Raw genomic sequence first — 15,811 nt, 5'->3', positions numbered from 1 at the left:
GTTTTATCAATAAAGTTCCTTGATCCTAGTTAGTAACAAGCACCTGGTTTCCCTTCGCCTTATTTTGCGATTAAGTACTTCCTGACACATTGATAAAACTCATATTTTCCTGAACCACCTGCTTGTTTACTCCTTGTCCCTGTTCCTATCACAACTTCAAACCTCGTCATGAAAAACTCCCCGGAAGCCCGTTCCAATCTAATCGACGGTTCCCCTCACTCACGACATTCCAGTCGCACTCGTCCAACGACATGCAGATTGACGCAGTCGTTCGAGGCCCGTTATCCACTCAAGAAAGGAAGCGCCAACGTCAGCTCGGCTTATGTTTATATTGTGGCCAGCCAGGTCACCGAGCTCATGACTGCCCTAGCAGAAGTCCTAATAGAAGAACGACTCCAGGTTCCAGATCCGTCGTTCGCCAAACCAACACCTTTGCCTCTTGAAAACAGTTATGGGTGAAGCAGTGGATGTAGCCCGTGGTATGCTTGACAAGGATGTTGATGTGGTAGTACCCTCTGGGGAAACAGGCTCTTTTACACAGACGCCCTCCACATCTCCTTTGTACTCGCATCAGCCAGCAAAACCCACACACCATGCTAAGTCTGTTCAATGTAAAACTCCATCCTGTTCATACCCGTTTCCTGTTCTCGTTTCCTAGTTTCCCCAGTTATTCCTTGTTTTCTTGTCAATGATTCACATTTCATTGAACCTCCTAGTTTCCCCAGTTATTCCTTGTTTTCTTGTCAATGATTCACATTTCATTGAACCTCCTAGTTTTCCCAGTTATTCCTCGTTTTCTTGTCAATGATTCCTGTTTTGAGTTGCCAACCTCAGATTTACCTCGTATCCAGGCAACTACCACCGCATCGAAACCCAAGTAACCGTATCGACTCCAGAGACGTCGTCGTTTGGAGGGGAGATAATGTGAGGATCACAGCCATGAGGACCTTGGATTAATTACCTTGCGGTTACACAACACCCTAAGGACTGATATTAACCTCCTTATGACCGATCGAATCCCTAAGGACTCATGTTGACCGCCGTAGGGACACGCAACTCTCTAAGAACCTGTGGGAACCCTTTACGGCTGTACTCTTGTTGAGGTCTATAAATAGACCACACTTGTCATATATGTTTACCTCAGTTTTATCAATAAAGTTCCTTGATCCTAGTTAGTAACAAGCACCTGGTTTCCCTTCGCCTTATTTTGCGATTAAGTACTTCCTGACAGTCATTCCCACTGCAACTACAAGTACTGAATCTGGGCTTTGGGCAGCTTCTAATGAAGAAACTACAAATTTAGTTGATATGAGCCAACTTTCAGAAAGTGATTTAAGCTTAATCGAAGGTTGCCTACAAATGGAGCAAGAATATGAAGATATAAAAAAAGCGTATGGCTTGGCCAAATCTGAAAAGACTGATCAAAGGATATTAGTAGAACGGCTGAATAAGAAACATGCGAAGCTGTTACGTAAACCTCGGAAAAACAAGAATAATCCAGTATATAAAAAAGAGCTTAAAAATTCTAGACTGAAGCTTCAACAAGAGAGAAAAAAACTCAAAGAGCTTGAAAAAAAGTGTCAAAAACTCTATCACGATTTTTTCATCCTTGATTTGAAACTGGATTCCAACAAAGAAAATCTTGCAGAGCGTTTGTTTGAAGATCTGGATTTAGAACTAATCCTTTCTCACATGCAATTTCTGGAATTAAATCGTGATTTTGTTCAAGGCATATACGAATCTCTTAATCTCATAATGAACCAACAGTCAGGATCTGAGCAAACCTCCACTAGTGGGAGCCAGAGTTCATCACAATATCATGAAAGTCCATCATCTGAGCCGCTAACTGAGGAACCTTTATTCGAGGAACCGTCATCCGAGGAAACAGATATACCTATAGCCCAGCCCGTTCGAGCAACTTCCAGTTTAGAGTGGTTATTCCAATATGTGGAAAACCTTTTAAATTTAGAAGTAGGGCAGCCCAGACGTGACGATCCATCCAATTGACTTGAATGTTAATCTGGACTTGTTTCAACCGATTCAATTGTCATTCTGATTTAATTTACAATAAAATTGTATGTGCATGCATTATATCTGATTATTGTACACAGTCTTGGTTGACATGATACCATATTGTACATTGACACTTGTATTTCCAATACGATACAGTTGATTGTATATTGCATAGTTGTACACATTAATGATGCTGACATGCATGTGTGTATTGTGTCGAATGATATTGCTTGACATGTCGTATTGACACATGCAACACCAATACCAATAATAGTCATGTGTGTTGATATCAGATCCAATCAATTTGACTGGTTTGACTCGTTGATTGTGGTGTCAAATGGTTGCATCAATAGCCTGACTGATCACACACATCAGTCGCAGTATCAACTCTGTCAAGTGTCAAATATCACATGTTGAATATACAATGCCAACAATATGGCCATTATACACATGTTGATGTATCCAGTGATCGTATACTGGTCGATTGATGCAATATGATCACACATACTAATGGAATGTGATAGTCATGGTATTTGCAGCAGTATACCATATTAAACTGATCCAATACATGCACGGCTTGAACATATCACACAATCAAACATGAACACACCATATTAAATATACATATAGTAGCAGTTTGTCACTAATGAATTGTATTCAGTCGAGTTTATTGAGAGTCTGTTTGTAACTCTTGACAGTGTGGTGAGTGTATTCAGGTACAGCTACTTGATCAGTTGTAGTTATTGGTTTTCTTCTGCGAATAAATGCACCATCTGAATCTGAAGTACTTGGTTGTTCAGGCAATCTAACACTATGCATCAAATTCATGATCAGTATTAATATACACACCCACACACTAATATCAAACAACTTACTGTGATGATGGCCAGAGCACTTGATAACCGTTTGAAATAGTAGGATATCCATCGGCCATGACTTCACATCCACATCCAGGACCAAACCCAATGCGTTTATGTGTTCGATCAAATGTCAATCCAAGTCGGGTCATAAATGACATACCGAGAATTGCTTTTTCATTTGAACCAGCTTGTACAGCAAACACAACTATAATCCAACATGTATATCAGTCAGGTTAATCAAACAACACATATTGCATACAATTGTCAAATATTTACCATGTTTGGAATCAACTCTCTGTATATAATTTTTGGGACCCAGTTTGATCGTTACAACAGAATTGCGATTTTCAACAGTCACGGGGGTTTGAGCAAACATTGTAATCGAAAGCGACGGCATCCTGCCCCAATTGATATCAAGATTGGATCTAATCATTAGACGGTGTTTCCAAAATATGTCATCAACATCTTCTTGGTTAAACTCGCGCCTAAGCATATTATTTTTGATAGTAATTGCACCACTACCAACAATAGCATCAATCAGCGTTTCCACGACTACTCTAGGGAAATGCATGTATGTACAACATGTTTCCACAACGGAGTACAAAGTACGTTCATGTTCCACCTTTTTTTGGAATTCATCGGGCAGCTCCACTCGTTTGCCATTGACTAGTATACTCTTGATGTTGACAGTATGATGATCATTTGTTGGTGAGTTTACCCATGCAACACTTGTTCCATCCGTTCCGCATTTTTCAGTTACGTCCGTATTTCCTATATTGATGAAACTTTCCTGCAGAATATCATACGGACATAGTTGAAGACCAATCTCGTTATTGGGAATGACACCATGATTGTACAAAACATCCATCGCAGTGGCTGGTGGATGATGCTTTGACAACAAGGTATAGGCAAACCCAAATACTCCATCAAACTTTGAACTAATACCAACTATATCTGGCGACTGTTTTTCAACTGCAACTACTGGTAAATTGATGTCAGTTATCCTAGTACCTGGAATCGTCACAACTGCATCGGAACTAACTCCGTTATAATCATCGCCTTTGTACTTTATAGTAACGGGTTCCCCACTTGGAGTGTGTTGCGGAGCCAAACTCACATCATTGCTTGAACTAGGAAGTGGTACGATTATATCAGACATTGCTGAATTGACTTGCAAATCCAACTATTTTAAACACGACAAGTGTGAGATTGATTCAATGTAATATTATTGATATCAAACTACAATGCATGACATGATACATACATTGACTCCATGAACATTAAATTTCATTGTGAAACATTTGTTAATATCACCACCCAATTCAACAGGTGATCGTTTTGATAGCCTATTGCTTGATTGACTGTCAATTCCAACTGGTGGATGTAATGCAAGTCGAACTGCAGCAACCGCCTGTAACGCAAGTATAACGCATTCTAGAGTAATCAACATTGTACCGAGTAGTGTGATGAAAATGGTTTGAACCTGATACATGATTGCCGTTTTATAATTACGGTAGCTTCAAGGGTGACAATCAGAAATTTTCAAATGAATGATCACAAAAAACACAAGTACACCCTGTGAAGTGGACAAACCCAAAAACGCCCTGTAGGGTGGAAAACCACAAAAACACCGAGTAAACCCAATATACAAGCCTTGCTTTTAGTGGAAAATCAACTTGACTAGTATGCTGTGTTGATATTCCAAATTGCGGTGATGTATCCAGCAATCAGGTAGTTTCAAATTGTCCCCCTGATTATGGATAGTTATCATCACATTTACAATCCATTACTACAACATATACTGTCATTGTATACCAAATATTTGACTGATTGTCCAATTGGTCATGTATTTGAAATACTCGGACACAACAGCATCCAACAGCCTGTTGCTGCAGTATTTCAAAACCATGACTTTTCCATTGGTATGACTGCATGGTCATTTTAGGTTAATCTAGACTGTATACATCAAACACTGCTGATTGTGTCACAACATGATCAACATCAATCTCGGCAATCTGTCATCGCTACACCAAATGAGTGACATTGTACTATAATTGAATTGGAGATTGGCAGGTCGTTCAACAAACTGGCCGTGTCAACAGGTCAGATTGTCATCGTGTACATGAACCATAATGGATGATCATGTCATTCAAATCAACACCAAAAAAACACACTTTTGAACTAAACAATCTAATTACAATAGACTATCAGAAATCAACAGCATGTATGTTTGATATATGCAATGCAACGGGTAAACCCATTTCACTTAATAAGCCAATATTTGTCACATTTATGGATGAAACAAAAAAGGTAATGGTTGTTGGCATTCCTTGTTTGTTTTCCTTGTTTGATTTTTATCATCAGCAATCTCTAGTTTAATGAAATGATTAAATATTATTATAATGAATTTATACCATCAATGGTTTTTCGGAGCGGGCTTTACTGACATGCCCAAGGTTATCCATATTGTATGGATTTAAGATCATAAGTTCAATCCCGTACTTGACTCCTTTTTGACTAACAAACTGTTTTTGATTACCAAAATACAGTAAACTCTCATACTTCAATAGCCATTTCATCATATTTTGAACTACTCAAACAGCATGTTGTCACAGTATTTCAAACCCATGACTTTTCCATTGGTATGACTGCATGGTCATTTTAGGTTAATCTAGACTGTATACATCAAACACTGCTGATTGTGTCACAACATGATCAACATCAAACTCGGCAATCTGTCGCCGCTACACCGAATGAGTGACGTTGTACTATAATTGAATTGGAGATTGGCAGGTCGTTCAACAAACTGGCCGTGTCAACAGATCAGATTGTCATCGTGGTACATGAACCACAATGTATGATCATGTCATTCAAATCAGCACACAATCTACTGGTATATGCAAAACAACACCACCAATACAAATCAAATCAAACCCAATCACAAACGTGGTGTTGAATCCAATGCATGCGAGTACTTTTTAAACACATGATACACACTGATGGTGATGGTTGCTGACAGTCGCATTGCAGTGTACATGTCCAATAGTGTCCACTGTCATGTCGATTGTTGCTATCCGTGATATCCAACTGCACTTGTATTCACCAAATGTGCACAACATCTAGGGCTGACTGCTAGATGCTCTCATGTTTGGCATACAACCAGTCACCATCAGACCAAGCGTATACGCTAGTACAGCGCCATGAATCTATTGGCAAGTGGTTTCAATTTTATTCTGGCACGTTGAGGGTTGGATGTGTACCAGACACAATGTTGTGCATGTAATTGTGATGATCACACCCTGAGTGTGTTATTCGATTACAGAATGGCACACTTTATTTGATCTAACTCTGTATTTTTAGTAACAGAACTGCATAATTCAACATGGTCTTGATAACATATTACTATTATTCAACGTGCACGTTGCAATCCTGGCATCCTCAAAGCCCATCAATAAACTATATATTTTCCTACTGTTTCCAATTGGGTTTCCTCAGTCTGATTAAAGCCCTTGACTCAAATATTCATAGTTCAAAGTGCCTGACTGTCTTGTCTCTATTGACACAACCCTAACAGTTGAATTGAGTTGCGGATATTGGAGAACTGTGTCAAGAGTACGACCTTGAGCAGTCGATTCATGATGTTGGGTTGTTGCATGTTGCTTGAATTTGTGACAGCCAGTTTTGCAATGTGTTTTGAGTGCTGATTTGGACATTTGTGTGAGGATCACAGCCATGAGGACCTTGGATTAATGACCTTGCGGTTACACAACACTCTAAGGACTGATATTAACCTCCTTATGACCGATCAAATCCCTAAGGACTCATGTTGACCGCCGTAGGGACACGCAACTCCCTAAGTACCTGTGTGAACCCTTTACAGCTGTACTCTTGTTGAGGTCTATAAATAGACCATACTTGTCATGTATGTTTACCTCATTTTTATCAATAAAGTTCTAAAGTTGTTTGATCTTAGTTGGTAACAAGCACCTGGTTTCCCTTTGCCTTATTTTGCGATCAAGTACTTCCTGACATGACGAACCAATGGCTGTTCATCACCCAATGACATGGATGAAATACCCGACACAGATCGTGTAATCCAGTCACCATCAGCATTGCAGAAGTGATCAAGACGATGCAATTTGACATTGTACTGAATAGATTGGACAAACTGGAGAAATCAAGTGGTAGTGGACTGAGAGACATGCTTGACCACAGGTGTTTGTGGTACAGTGGATGCTGGTGATTGACTGGGTTTGTATGTATTGTACAAATCTCTGTCAGCATTAGTATCAATATAAAATCCTGACATGAATGATTCTAGTGGTGTAGTTTCAATTGTTGCAAATACAAAACAACATTGAATTCAACATTGTGTTGCATATGAAGCCAGTCATATTAAACCAATTGCTGCAAAACAGGTGTTGTGAAGCTGCTTGAACATTTGTCAATTTTAGTAATCGACTGGATTGTTGAATCGATAAAACCAGTCAGCTTATTAGTCAAATCTATCAACTACAATGTTGAATATATTCAGAAATACAGTCGGATATCAAACCCAATTGTCAGAGTGGTGTAACAAGTGTTTATAGCTTACCAACACTATAAAATCGATTTCCACAAACCAATCGTGTATTCAATATGAAATGTCAAGGTGTAGGTGTTATAGTATATGTAAAAGTCGAATGACATGCAAAATTATTGCAGTTTATATGATTTACGTATATTTTGATGCAATATTGATTGCGGTCTAGTTGGATGTCACGGATAGCAACAATCGACATGACAGTGGACACTATTGGACATGTACACTGCAATGTGACTGTCAGCAACCATCACCATCAGTGTGTATCATGTGTTTAAAAAGTACTCGCATGCATTGGATTCAACACCACGTTTGTGATTGGGTTTGATTGTATTGTATTGGTGGTGTTGTTTTGCATATACCAGTATATTGTGTGCTGATTTGAATGGCATGGTCATCCATTGTGGTTCATGTATCATTCTGATCGAGTGAATTTAACCCATTTCATCCAAATAACTGCTTGAAATTATCAATTCCATCAATAGAAATGCAAGATCGATGCAGTATGAAAAAACTTGCTGCATCTCGTTTATTCTGATAATTTTCAATTATAATGCCGAGTGACCAATCCACGAGTTCTACTAGCAATACAATCTGTAGTTTCTTTTGCAAGTGTCTCGCATGCAATGTCGGGTACTGCTGCAGGATCACTAATAAACCGAACAGTAGGTTTACTAGACTGATTGCATTCGACAGTCATGTTTGTAATTGGATAGTTCAACTGTTTTTGTACGCTTTCTGAACAATGCATCTCATCTTGACGAAATATTCCCATAGTTTCCATATTCAATGCGCACACACCACGCAAAAAACTTCGCTTCATGTCTTCCTGCTGTATGTGCTGCTTTTCTATTGACAAATGTAACTGCATTTGGGTTTTGTTGAGTTTCTTGGACAACTATTTACGTTGCATATATCAAATTTGAATTCAAAATGGATTAAATATACAACGTATTTTTGGCATTCACTGATTTACATAAACTAAACTAGTTGTTCAACAAACTACTAGTAGACTGCAATTTGAATATCCGATGCATCATGGTAGTTTTGTGCTAGTAGATTTATTAAAATAGTACATCCATATCAAAACATACCTGTGCAATACGACTCTCATATTCGGCCGACATGGTTTGCATATGCTTTTCTGCTTCCATCTGGAATATTAGATTTCAAATTAGTAAACATCATACATCAAGTTTCACAAACCCAATTGACTAGACGTACTCGGATTCTGTTTTCAGTTGCCTTTCGCCACGTTACTCCAGCTTCAGAATGCCATCCCAATATAGCTTTCTGCATCATGGTTTTCCTATGATGTCGAGCAGCAATATGCATTGCAAAATTTCTTTTCCTCAGCTCCATCTGCCTAACTTTCCACCTACCGAACCATTTTTCAGTTACAAGTCGATTGCGCTAACATAGATACCAATACAATAAATCACATTTTAAAATAATCGTGTGCAAATCTACAGATCCCCAACTTTGCTCATGATACAAGTTTGGGTATATTATTGGATTGGTTGCAACTACACAACCAAATAATTGTCAAAATACCTTGCGGGTTAGGAAAGCTGTTGCTGCATTGACTACTTGAACATAATCCACCAGTTTTTTGTCGCTATGATTTCGAGATTTGATCACAGAATCCATCTTGCCATTCAAGCCATCTAGTTCCAACTCATGTGCTTGTCGTATACTATTGAGTTCTGCTTTGTGATGCTCGTTTATCCTGTTTCTTGAAATGGTATGATCAGCCTGTTTATATCATTGGTGTTGACTCAGTTAGACATGTTGCCAGACCATATTACAGATTTGATGACCATTTAAAAACACACGAGTTATGGTTGGGTGTAAATCAACACCGTCATATAAATGTAATACATGGCAAGATCTAGAAACAACCCAAATGATATTTGATTACCAATATAGCCTGACGAAACAATACTGTCAGTTTATCCAAACCGTTTCCAAACGCAGCATCAATATCCAAATTACACATTTCGGCATGCAAATCAGCAGTATTGGCTGAGTTGACAAAGTGCATGGTTTCTGGGACTATGCTTTGTACCACAACTGGGTCTGTTGCGATTATTGGATCTTGTGGTATTGCCATGTGATTGTTATGCAATGGGTTTTGATTAGGTGATGTTGGTGGGTTTGAACAATATGCACTCATCTGTGTGCTGAGATTGGCAAGTGTTTGAGTCGGATTCATAGTATTTGCTATATAATGCAAATTGCCACAAACCAAGCAAACGTTGAATGTCAGTCATGTGTAGAATTGATAATATTAGTTAAAGAGTAATCAAAATGGCATTCAGCAGACTGAACAATGACATGATAATTGGTAGAAATAGTTTGAATTCACAATAGATTATCTTGGCTTGAAACAACACAGTAAACTAGTCACAAATATTCAAGAATATCTTAATTGATATAATCTACCAAAACAGCAAGAATGCAATACAATTGGTGCAAAATAAAGTGTTTGATTTTGCGTGAATGTTACGAGTTTGCATTCAAACTCAGATGGGCTTAAAACAAAAGTCAAGAAAACGACAACGAGCATTAGACGATGAAGTGTATGAAGTCGAGGCTATTGTTGATTTTAGAATCAATGAGGTGTGTGGGGTTGCTTTTACAGACAGTTCAACTGTTTCTACAACCTTGTCAATACATACTGCTGGTTATACTATTATGAATGGCAGTCTGCATATCAACCACACTGGACATTCGTCAATGATAAAGAACACATGTTGATGCTTATCATAGAGTGATGGCTGTATTGCTTCAACACATACCTTGTACAGCAGTACTACAACCATCCGAGTTTTGTAAACTGGACTATTGACATCCTGCTTAAACACTCGACTCATTCTCGACAAGCATACCAACCCTTGCTTATTGCCTTTTGTTTCAGTCCATTTTACACCCCAATACAACTACTCTAACCTTCCAGCCTCTTTTTACTACGACTATTCGTTGTTGATATACATTATTGTCCGAATAGGGAAAAGAGCAATTCTTTATCAAATGGAAGGGTTATGCGTCTGTAGAAAACACCTGGGAATCAGCTGGTATGTTATTCCAATCTACAACACATGAACTCTAAACACACCTTTTGTTCAAATGTCTGCCAAGCAGATAATGTCTGCAGCCATGTAGTCTACTGCATGCTCAAATTTCTCATGACTATCCAATGATTTGAACATTGCACAGTTTTAATATCAATTGTTCCACAAGTATGCTCTTGCAGTGAATTTCACTGACATTGTTTATTTAATCACCTGTGCCATTGTGACGACATATAGATGTGGTAAATGTAAGTGTAGCATGCATTGTCGTACCAAATGGATGAGTAATCTAACCCGTTTTTGATCATTGGTTCAGGCACCGATATTAATAAAAAAGTTTTGGAATCAGCATCCAAAATTTAAAAATGCCACAAAATTGTCCGAATCTACCCATGAATTGGATACCAACACTAAATTACTCAAGGTGCCTGTAATACATCATACAGTGTTGTTTTTATGAATAGTATGCGTTTGAAACGAGTTTGGCTAATTCTAGTTTACTTGTCCATCAAAAATAACAGTCTCAAAAAAACACTCTTGGTGTGTACTGTTGTCTGCAACTTTTTGTGTTTGATATGATTTGTGATGGGCTTGATGGTTTCCGTGTATCCCGATATGCCCATGTCTAGTAAGACTAATGCATATACTATGCCAACCGTGTTTAGCTAAAAACAAGACTAAATCCCAAAAATCCAAACCAGGCAACAAAAGAAATTCAGAGTTGGATTCATTCACAAAACAGGATACTGATGATACTGATGAACAAGGTACGCATCTACTGCAATATATTTTCCATTTTTGTCAATCCAACTCAAAGCGTGATCACTTGAAGACATATGTCAAGAATATTGGGACTGATATAGTTTTTATTTGTATTGACTAAACTTGGTTTTAAAAGACGACCTGAGCAAAGTCTATCATTCGATTGACTCGTTAAGTCGGGCTGTACTTGACAAAGCCTCGTGGGAAAACGATGTTGTAAATATTGAAACTATGGAAGCATCTGCCACAGGTGAAGATGATCTTGCTGTTTACATCAACTGGAAAAATGGCAAAAAGACGGTTGTATCCAGTAAAGTAGCCAATACAAAATGCCCACAAAAGGTGAATGGATTACTATTTGTATTTACCATTGTCTTGAACAGTGCGTTGGATAGGGTAGCATGCTAATCTCTTGATCCTGTTTTAGATTATCAAATTTTACGAAAATCATATCAAGTTTGGATAAATACTGCGATGTTTTATAATTTGGCTATTCAACCAATGCAATGCAACGTTGACAGTACAATAGTGCTGTACTGACCATCAACTGTTTTGGTATTGCTGGATATACCTGGGCTGATTTTAACCCGAATATCTAATACACAATTAAAAATATATATTAAGCCAATTTACGAGTTTACTGGTAGCATATATGGACAGTTGCATCAATAGTATGGGGTGTTGTCAATATCACTGTAGTTGTCGACTGGAATTTGTATGCCAGCAGACTAGAAACACTGGTTCGAGCTTGTTGGCATGGTCATTGTGTTCAAACTCGTTGACAATATTATACACAAACGTGTACATCTAATGCAATGGTTCAAACTTTTAATGGATGTTTGCTTGAAACTGATCTGGATCGCTATATCAACAATTGGATATGAATGGCAGATATACAATTTGATTTTCATTTCTGCAGTGTTCATCTATTTCAAAATCAAATAATGAAACTATTCAAAACTATAGTATCTCATATGGACTATTGGTAGGCACTCTGTAAGTTTGACTCGCTACATCAGTAGTTTGTTCTTTCATGTTGTTTCCATCATACTCTGTTTCCATCTGCACTTGTTGCAATAAACTTCTAGGCTCGACGTAACTCGTCAATAAAAACGTATAAATCTCAATCGCATAAATCATGGGAGGCATGTACCATCCAGAAAATGTAATATGCGTCGGATCATATAGGAATGAATGCACTGCAAATCCAGCAACAATGATGTTGAGTCCAAATATGACAATAAATCGAGGACCTTCCCGTTTTAGCAAAACTTGATATACGAATCCTTTTCCTGTAAATCCAATGGATTTGCAGAGTGACCAGAGAAATGATATTGATGCCAACAATGTAAACAGACCTTGTAATACGAATGTGAATGCAAACAACTCGCGAGTAAGCTATATATGCAGTAGTTGCAAAAAAACATGGTTGTTAATAAAGTTGAAATGGCATGTTTAATACTTGGACTCGATATGACTTACTCCAATCAGCGGACTGGAAAAAAATATGGAACTTCGATCTGCAACGACATCAACGTTGGATAGTATTCCGAGAATATTGGCTGGCACAGAAAAACAAAAGGTCGCAAACCCAATAAATGACAGTAACCATAACGACAAGGATGATCCCGAATGAAATACTCGTAATCGAACCACCATGACAGCAAGCTAAACATGCCATTGAATATCAACAAGTCAGAAATAAACACAACATGCAAAATGAACCAATATTTGCCATAGTTGGTACTTGCCAACGATGTACTGGTTAGAAAGTTGGCACAAATAGCAAAAATCGTAACCCATGCCATGGAATGATTGGCAGTCTCATACGGCGATATTGTGTAATCCAGCAACACAATCTGTAAAATTGACTGCAGCATACATAAACTCCATGCCACAACAGAAATCTGGAATAGTGATGTGCTCCACGAGGTTTTGGATGCGGAAACTAGAAAAAAGAAGGTTGATATGAGCTCATGGAGCGCGATTCCTAGAAATATTGCAGATGGTGTAGCAAATGCAGACAGTGTACGTTCAGGCATTTCAGTGCTGATATGAGTGGTCTTGAATGGCTGATATCAAGTCTTGAACAGACAGTGTTGTTTCTGGCGTTGAAGGACGATTTCTGGTTGTTGGATGTGGAGGTTAACTAGTCGGATTGGCAACTCTGATGGAATGCTAAAAGTAAAGTAACTGGGCAATGATTCAATGATTTATTCATGGTTATACGGGAACGACTGCTGCAAAGGATGGAGAGACTACAGATACAGAGTGGTCAAGAATGTTTGTAGATGTGAATTGGCGTGGATATTGGGTCAAGTTTATCTTGCGCGTTCCAACTCTGCATATTGGGAATAAACTCTGGTGAATCGGCAATGACGTATGAAATATCAAAAACACAATTAGTAAATGGAAATACAACAGGTCAAATAATGCATGGTGTTGCTCTTCGCAATGACACATGGGTAACCAACTATTCATAGTCTGAATCAAGTGTGATGATGCAAAACCACGAATATCTTCAAACTCACTATTCAAAACTCCAGCATCGGCTAGTCTATGCATTCATATTTATTCTGGCTGTATCTCATTCAAAATGCTGACAAAAACTAAACAAGACTGGTCTCGTAGCATCTTGACTCGAGTGTGTATATCAAATCATACCACTCGTTGCTTGTGAAAATACCGGAAATTGTGTAATTGGTATTCTAATTTGACAATCTGGCTTGAACAACTGTTGAGCAATCTGTAACTTGGTGTTTCATTTGACAACCCAAGTTCAGCTTTGGAAACATGTCAAGTGTATACTTTTGTAGCAACGCTGCATTGCTGATGTGTGAGAATGGGCCGTTTGTTCTCTGGGATATAGTTTTTAGGAAGATGGCAGACGTCGTCGTATAGTGTGTTGTCAAATATATCATCATCTGACTGTTTGGACTCAGAGGATGACGATGATTCATTGGACTGTTCAACAGAGCTGTCTGAATCATCGGGATCTACAGTCGACTGAGCTACATCATAATTGGTTTCAATAGATTGTTGCTCTGTTCCAGTTGAAGCGCAAATACCAGTGTGTTGCTGCATGTGTGTTGAACATTCTTTTACAGACTCTGATTCGCTGGCAGACGGACGATCGATGACTACCGCACTGACTGTCACCGACAACAGCGACAACACAATAGTCGATATGAATTTCATCCTGTTGACGAGAATGGATGTGATAAAGCTTGTCAATTAGTAGGACAATTCTTGGTAATGAATGAGCCAGTTGTGGATATGAACCATACCTTCATAGCGATTAAATATATGATCAAGACATAAGGGTTATATGAGCTTATGCAGCAACAACTCGACCGCCATTTAGGTATATGTAGCACAGATACTCATGTGTAGGCTGTTTTATGCACAACTCTTCAGCCATTGAATGAAACAGGACTCATAGTCAAGGACTGGTGACCCTGACCCATATACTAAAAAATATATTGAAATGGTTTGCATAGTCAGTCAGTTTCAAGTTACGGTCAGTATAGGGTAATGGTTTATCCACACAACAGCTGGTCAAATATTAGTGGTAAAATCCTTCAAACGGCTCTGCCTCGACACTTGATCTAGTGATATGACACTGTGTTGCAGTCCTGTTCAATGCAGTATGGATTGATGGTCATATCAGCAGTATCAATACTTTATGCCAACTGTAATATTTTCAATACGCAAACTCAAAGTATTGCCAATGATTAGAAAAGCTTCAACAGAACTCTTGAACTGTCAATTGTCATGCTATCAATAGTATGAACATCCGACTCAATACTGTACATGACTGGTTGTCAAGAGTCTTGCAGCGTTTACTTGTCAAACTGGATTCCTGTTTCGATTATACAAACATGACATCAAATACATGTCTACTTTGGAACAAGACGTTGAGTTGAATGTCCAGCAATATACAAAAATATACAAAAACAGCACGAATTGAATGTCAAAACTCGATTACTAACAATTTCAAATCTACAGAAACGAATACGACAACTTGCAGTCTAGTCATGTAAACGGAATACTAACAGTGTTGGTGTGTGATAAACAGTCAGTGACATGGACTGGTTGACAATATAGTGGTGTTGTTGGTGGTGATTGACATGCATTCAAACAGTTGCATTACTGACATGTGTCATGATTGTTGTTGAATTAGATTGCAATCGTATTCGTGATTCAGAATACAACAAATGTGTGTGCAGAGTTGTATTGACAACATTGACAGGCAAACACAATACATGAATGTGGGTTCAAACTTGTTGATCGTACAATGTATGACTACCAAATGTGCACAAAATGTAGATTCAACACTATAGTCTGATTGTGTGTCATATGATAGTCGTTGCATATCGAACACGCAATGCAGTCAATGTGTAGTAATCATTGTATATTGCAATGCAGAACACAGTCATTGCAGAATGAATACTAAAGTGATCCATTTTACATGAATACAGTTGTAAAACAAAGTGTTTGCGGTTACACAACACACTCAT

General features: G+C 38.3%; 6 protein-coding genes across 6 annotated transcripts; 2 read left to right on the top strand and 4 right to left on the bottom strand.

Moving 5' to 3' along the window:
• Positions 1-168: 168 nt before the first annotated feature.
• Positions 169-2,007, top strand: BATDEDRAFT_26423 (uncharacterized protein; the record flags this gene model as incomplete). The annotated part of the gene is made up of 2 exons (XM_006680600.1): positions 169-448; positions 1,232-2,007. 2 exons carry the CDS (start codon positions 169-171, stop codon positions 2,005-2,007), a joined length of 1,056 nt encoding a protein of 351 aa, XP_006680663.1.
• Positions 2,008-2,670: 663 nt separating this feature from the next.
• Positions 2,671-4,323, bottom strand: BATDEDRAFT_90625 (uncharacterized protein; the record flags this gene model as incomplete). Its single annotated transcript, XM_006680765.1, has 4 exons — positions 2,671-2,824; positions 2,889-3,078; positions 3,150-4,056; positions 4,138-4,323. 4 exons carry the CDS (start codon positions 4,321-4,323, stop codon positions 2,671-2,673), a joined length of 1,437 nt encoding a protein of 478 aa, XP_006680828.1.
• A 3,676-nt stretch (positions 4,324-7,999) lies between these two features.
• BATDEDRAFT_90624 (uncharacterized protein) lies at positions 8,000-9,499 on the bottom strand (the record flags this gene model as incomplete). The annotated part of the gene is made up of 5 exons (XM_006680764.1): positions 8,000-8,353; positions 8,550-8,609; positions 8,680-8,868; positions 9,010-9,210; positions 9,377-9,499. The coding sequence occupies 5 exons, from the start codon at positions 9,497-9,499 to the stop codon at positions 8,000-8,002; spliced, it is 927 nt and encodes a 308-aa protein (XP_006680827.1).
• A 485-nt stretch (positions 9,500-9,984) lies between these two features.
• BATDEDRAFT_90614 (uncharacterized protein) lies at positions 9,985-11,757 on the top strand (the record flags this gene model as incomplete). Its single annotated transcript, XM_006680842.1, has 5 exons — positions 9,985-10,077; positions 10,466-10,532; positions 11,195-11,296; positions 11,428-11,633; positions 11,719-11,757. 5 exons carry the CDS (start codon positions 9,985-9,987, stop codon positions 11,755-11,757), a joined length of 507 nt encoding a protein of 168 aa, XP_006680905.1.
• Positions 11,758-12,251: 494 nt separating this feature from the next.
• Positions 12,252-13,333, bottom strand: BATDEDRAFT_26419 (uncharacterized protein; the record flags this gene model as incomplete). Its single annotated transcript, XM_006680599.1, has 3 exons — positions 12,252-12,689; positions 12,774-12,959; positions 13,091-13,333. 3 exons carry the CDS (start codon positions 13,331-13,333, stop codon positions 12,252-12,254), a joined length of 867 nt encoding a protein of 288 aa, XP_006680662.1.
• A 754-nt stretch (positions 13,334-14,087) lies between these two features.
• On the bottom strand, positions 14,088-14,489 carry BATDEDRAFT_90622 (uncharacterized protein; the record flags this gene model as incomplete). The annotated part of the gene is made up of 1 exon (XM_006680763.1): positions 14,088-14,489. One exon carries the CDS (start codon positions 14,487-14,489, stop codon positions 14,088-14,090), a length of 402 nt encoding a protein of 133 aa, XP_006680826.1.
• Between the last annotated feature and the right edge of the window lie 1,322 nt (positions 14,490-15,811).

Source organism: Batrachochytrium dendrobatidis, assembly GCF_000203795.2.
Source record: "Batrachochytrium dendrobatidis JAM81 unplaced genomic scaffold BATDEscaffold_10, whole genome shotgun sequence".
Lineage (NCBI taxonomy): Eukaryota > Fungi > Chytridiomycota > Chytridiomycetes > Rhizophydiales > Batrachochytrium > Batrachochytrium dendrobatidis.
Note: the sequence above shows the minus strand (reverse complement) of the source record. Positions and strands in the feature narration are given on the sequence as shown.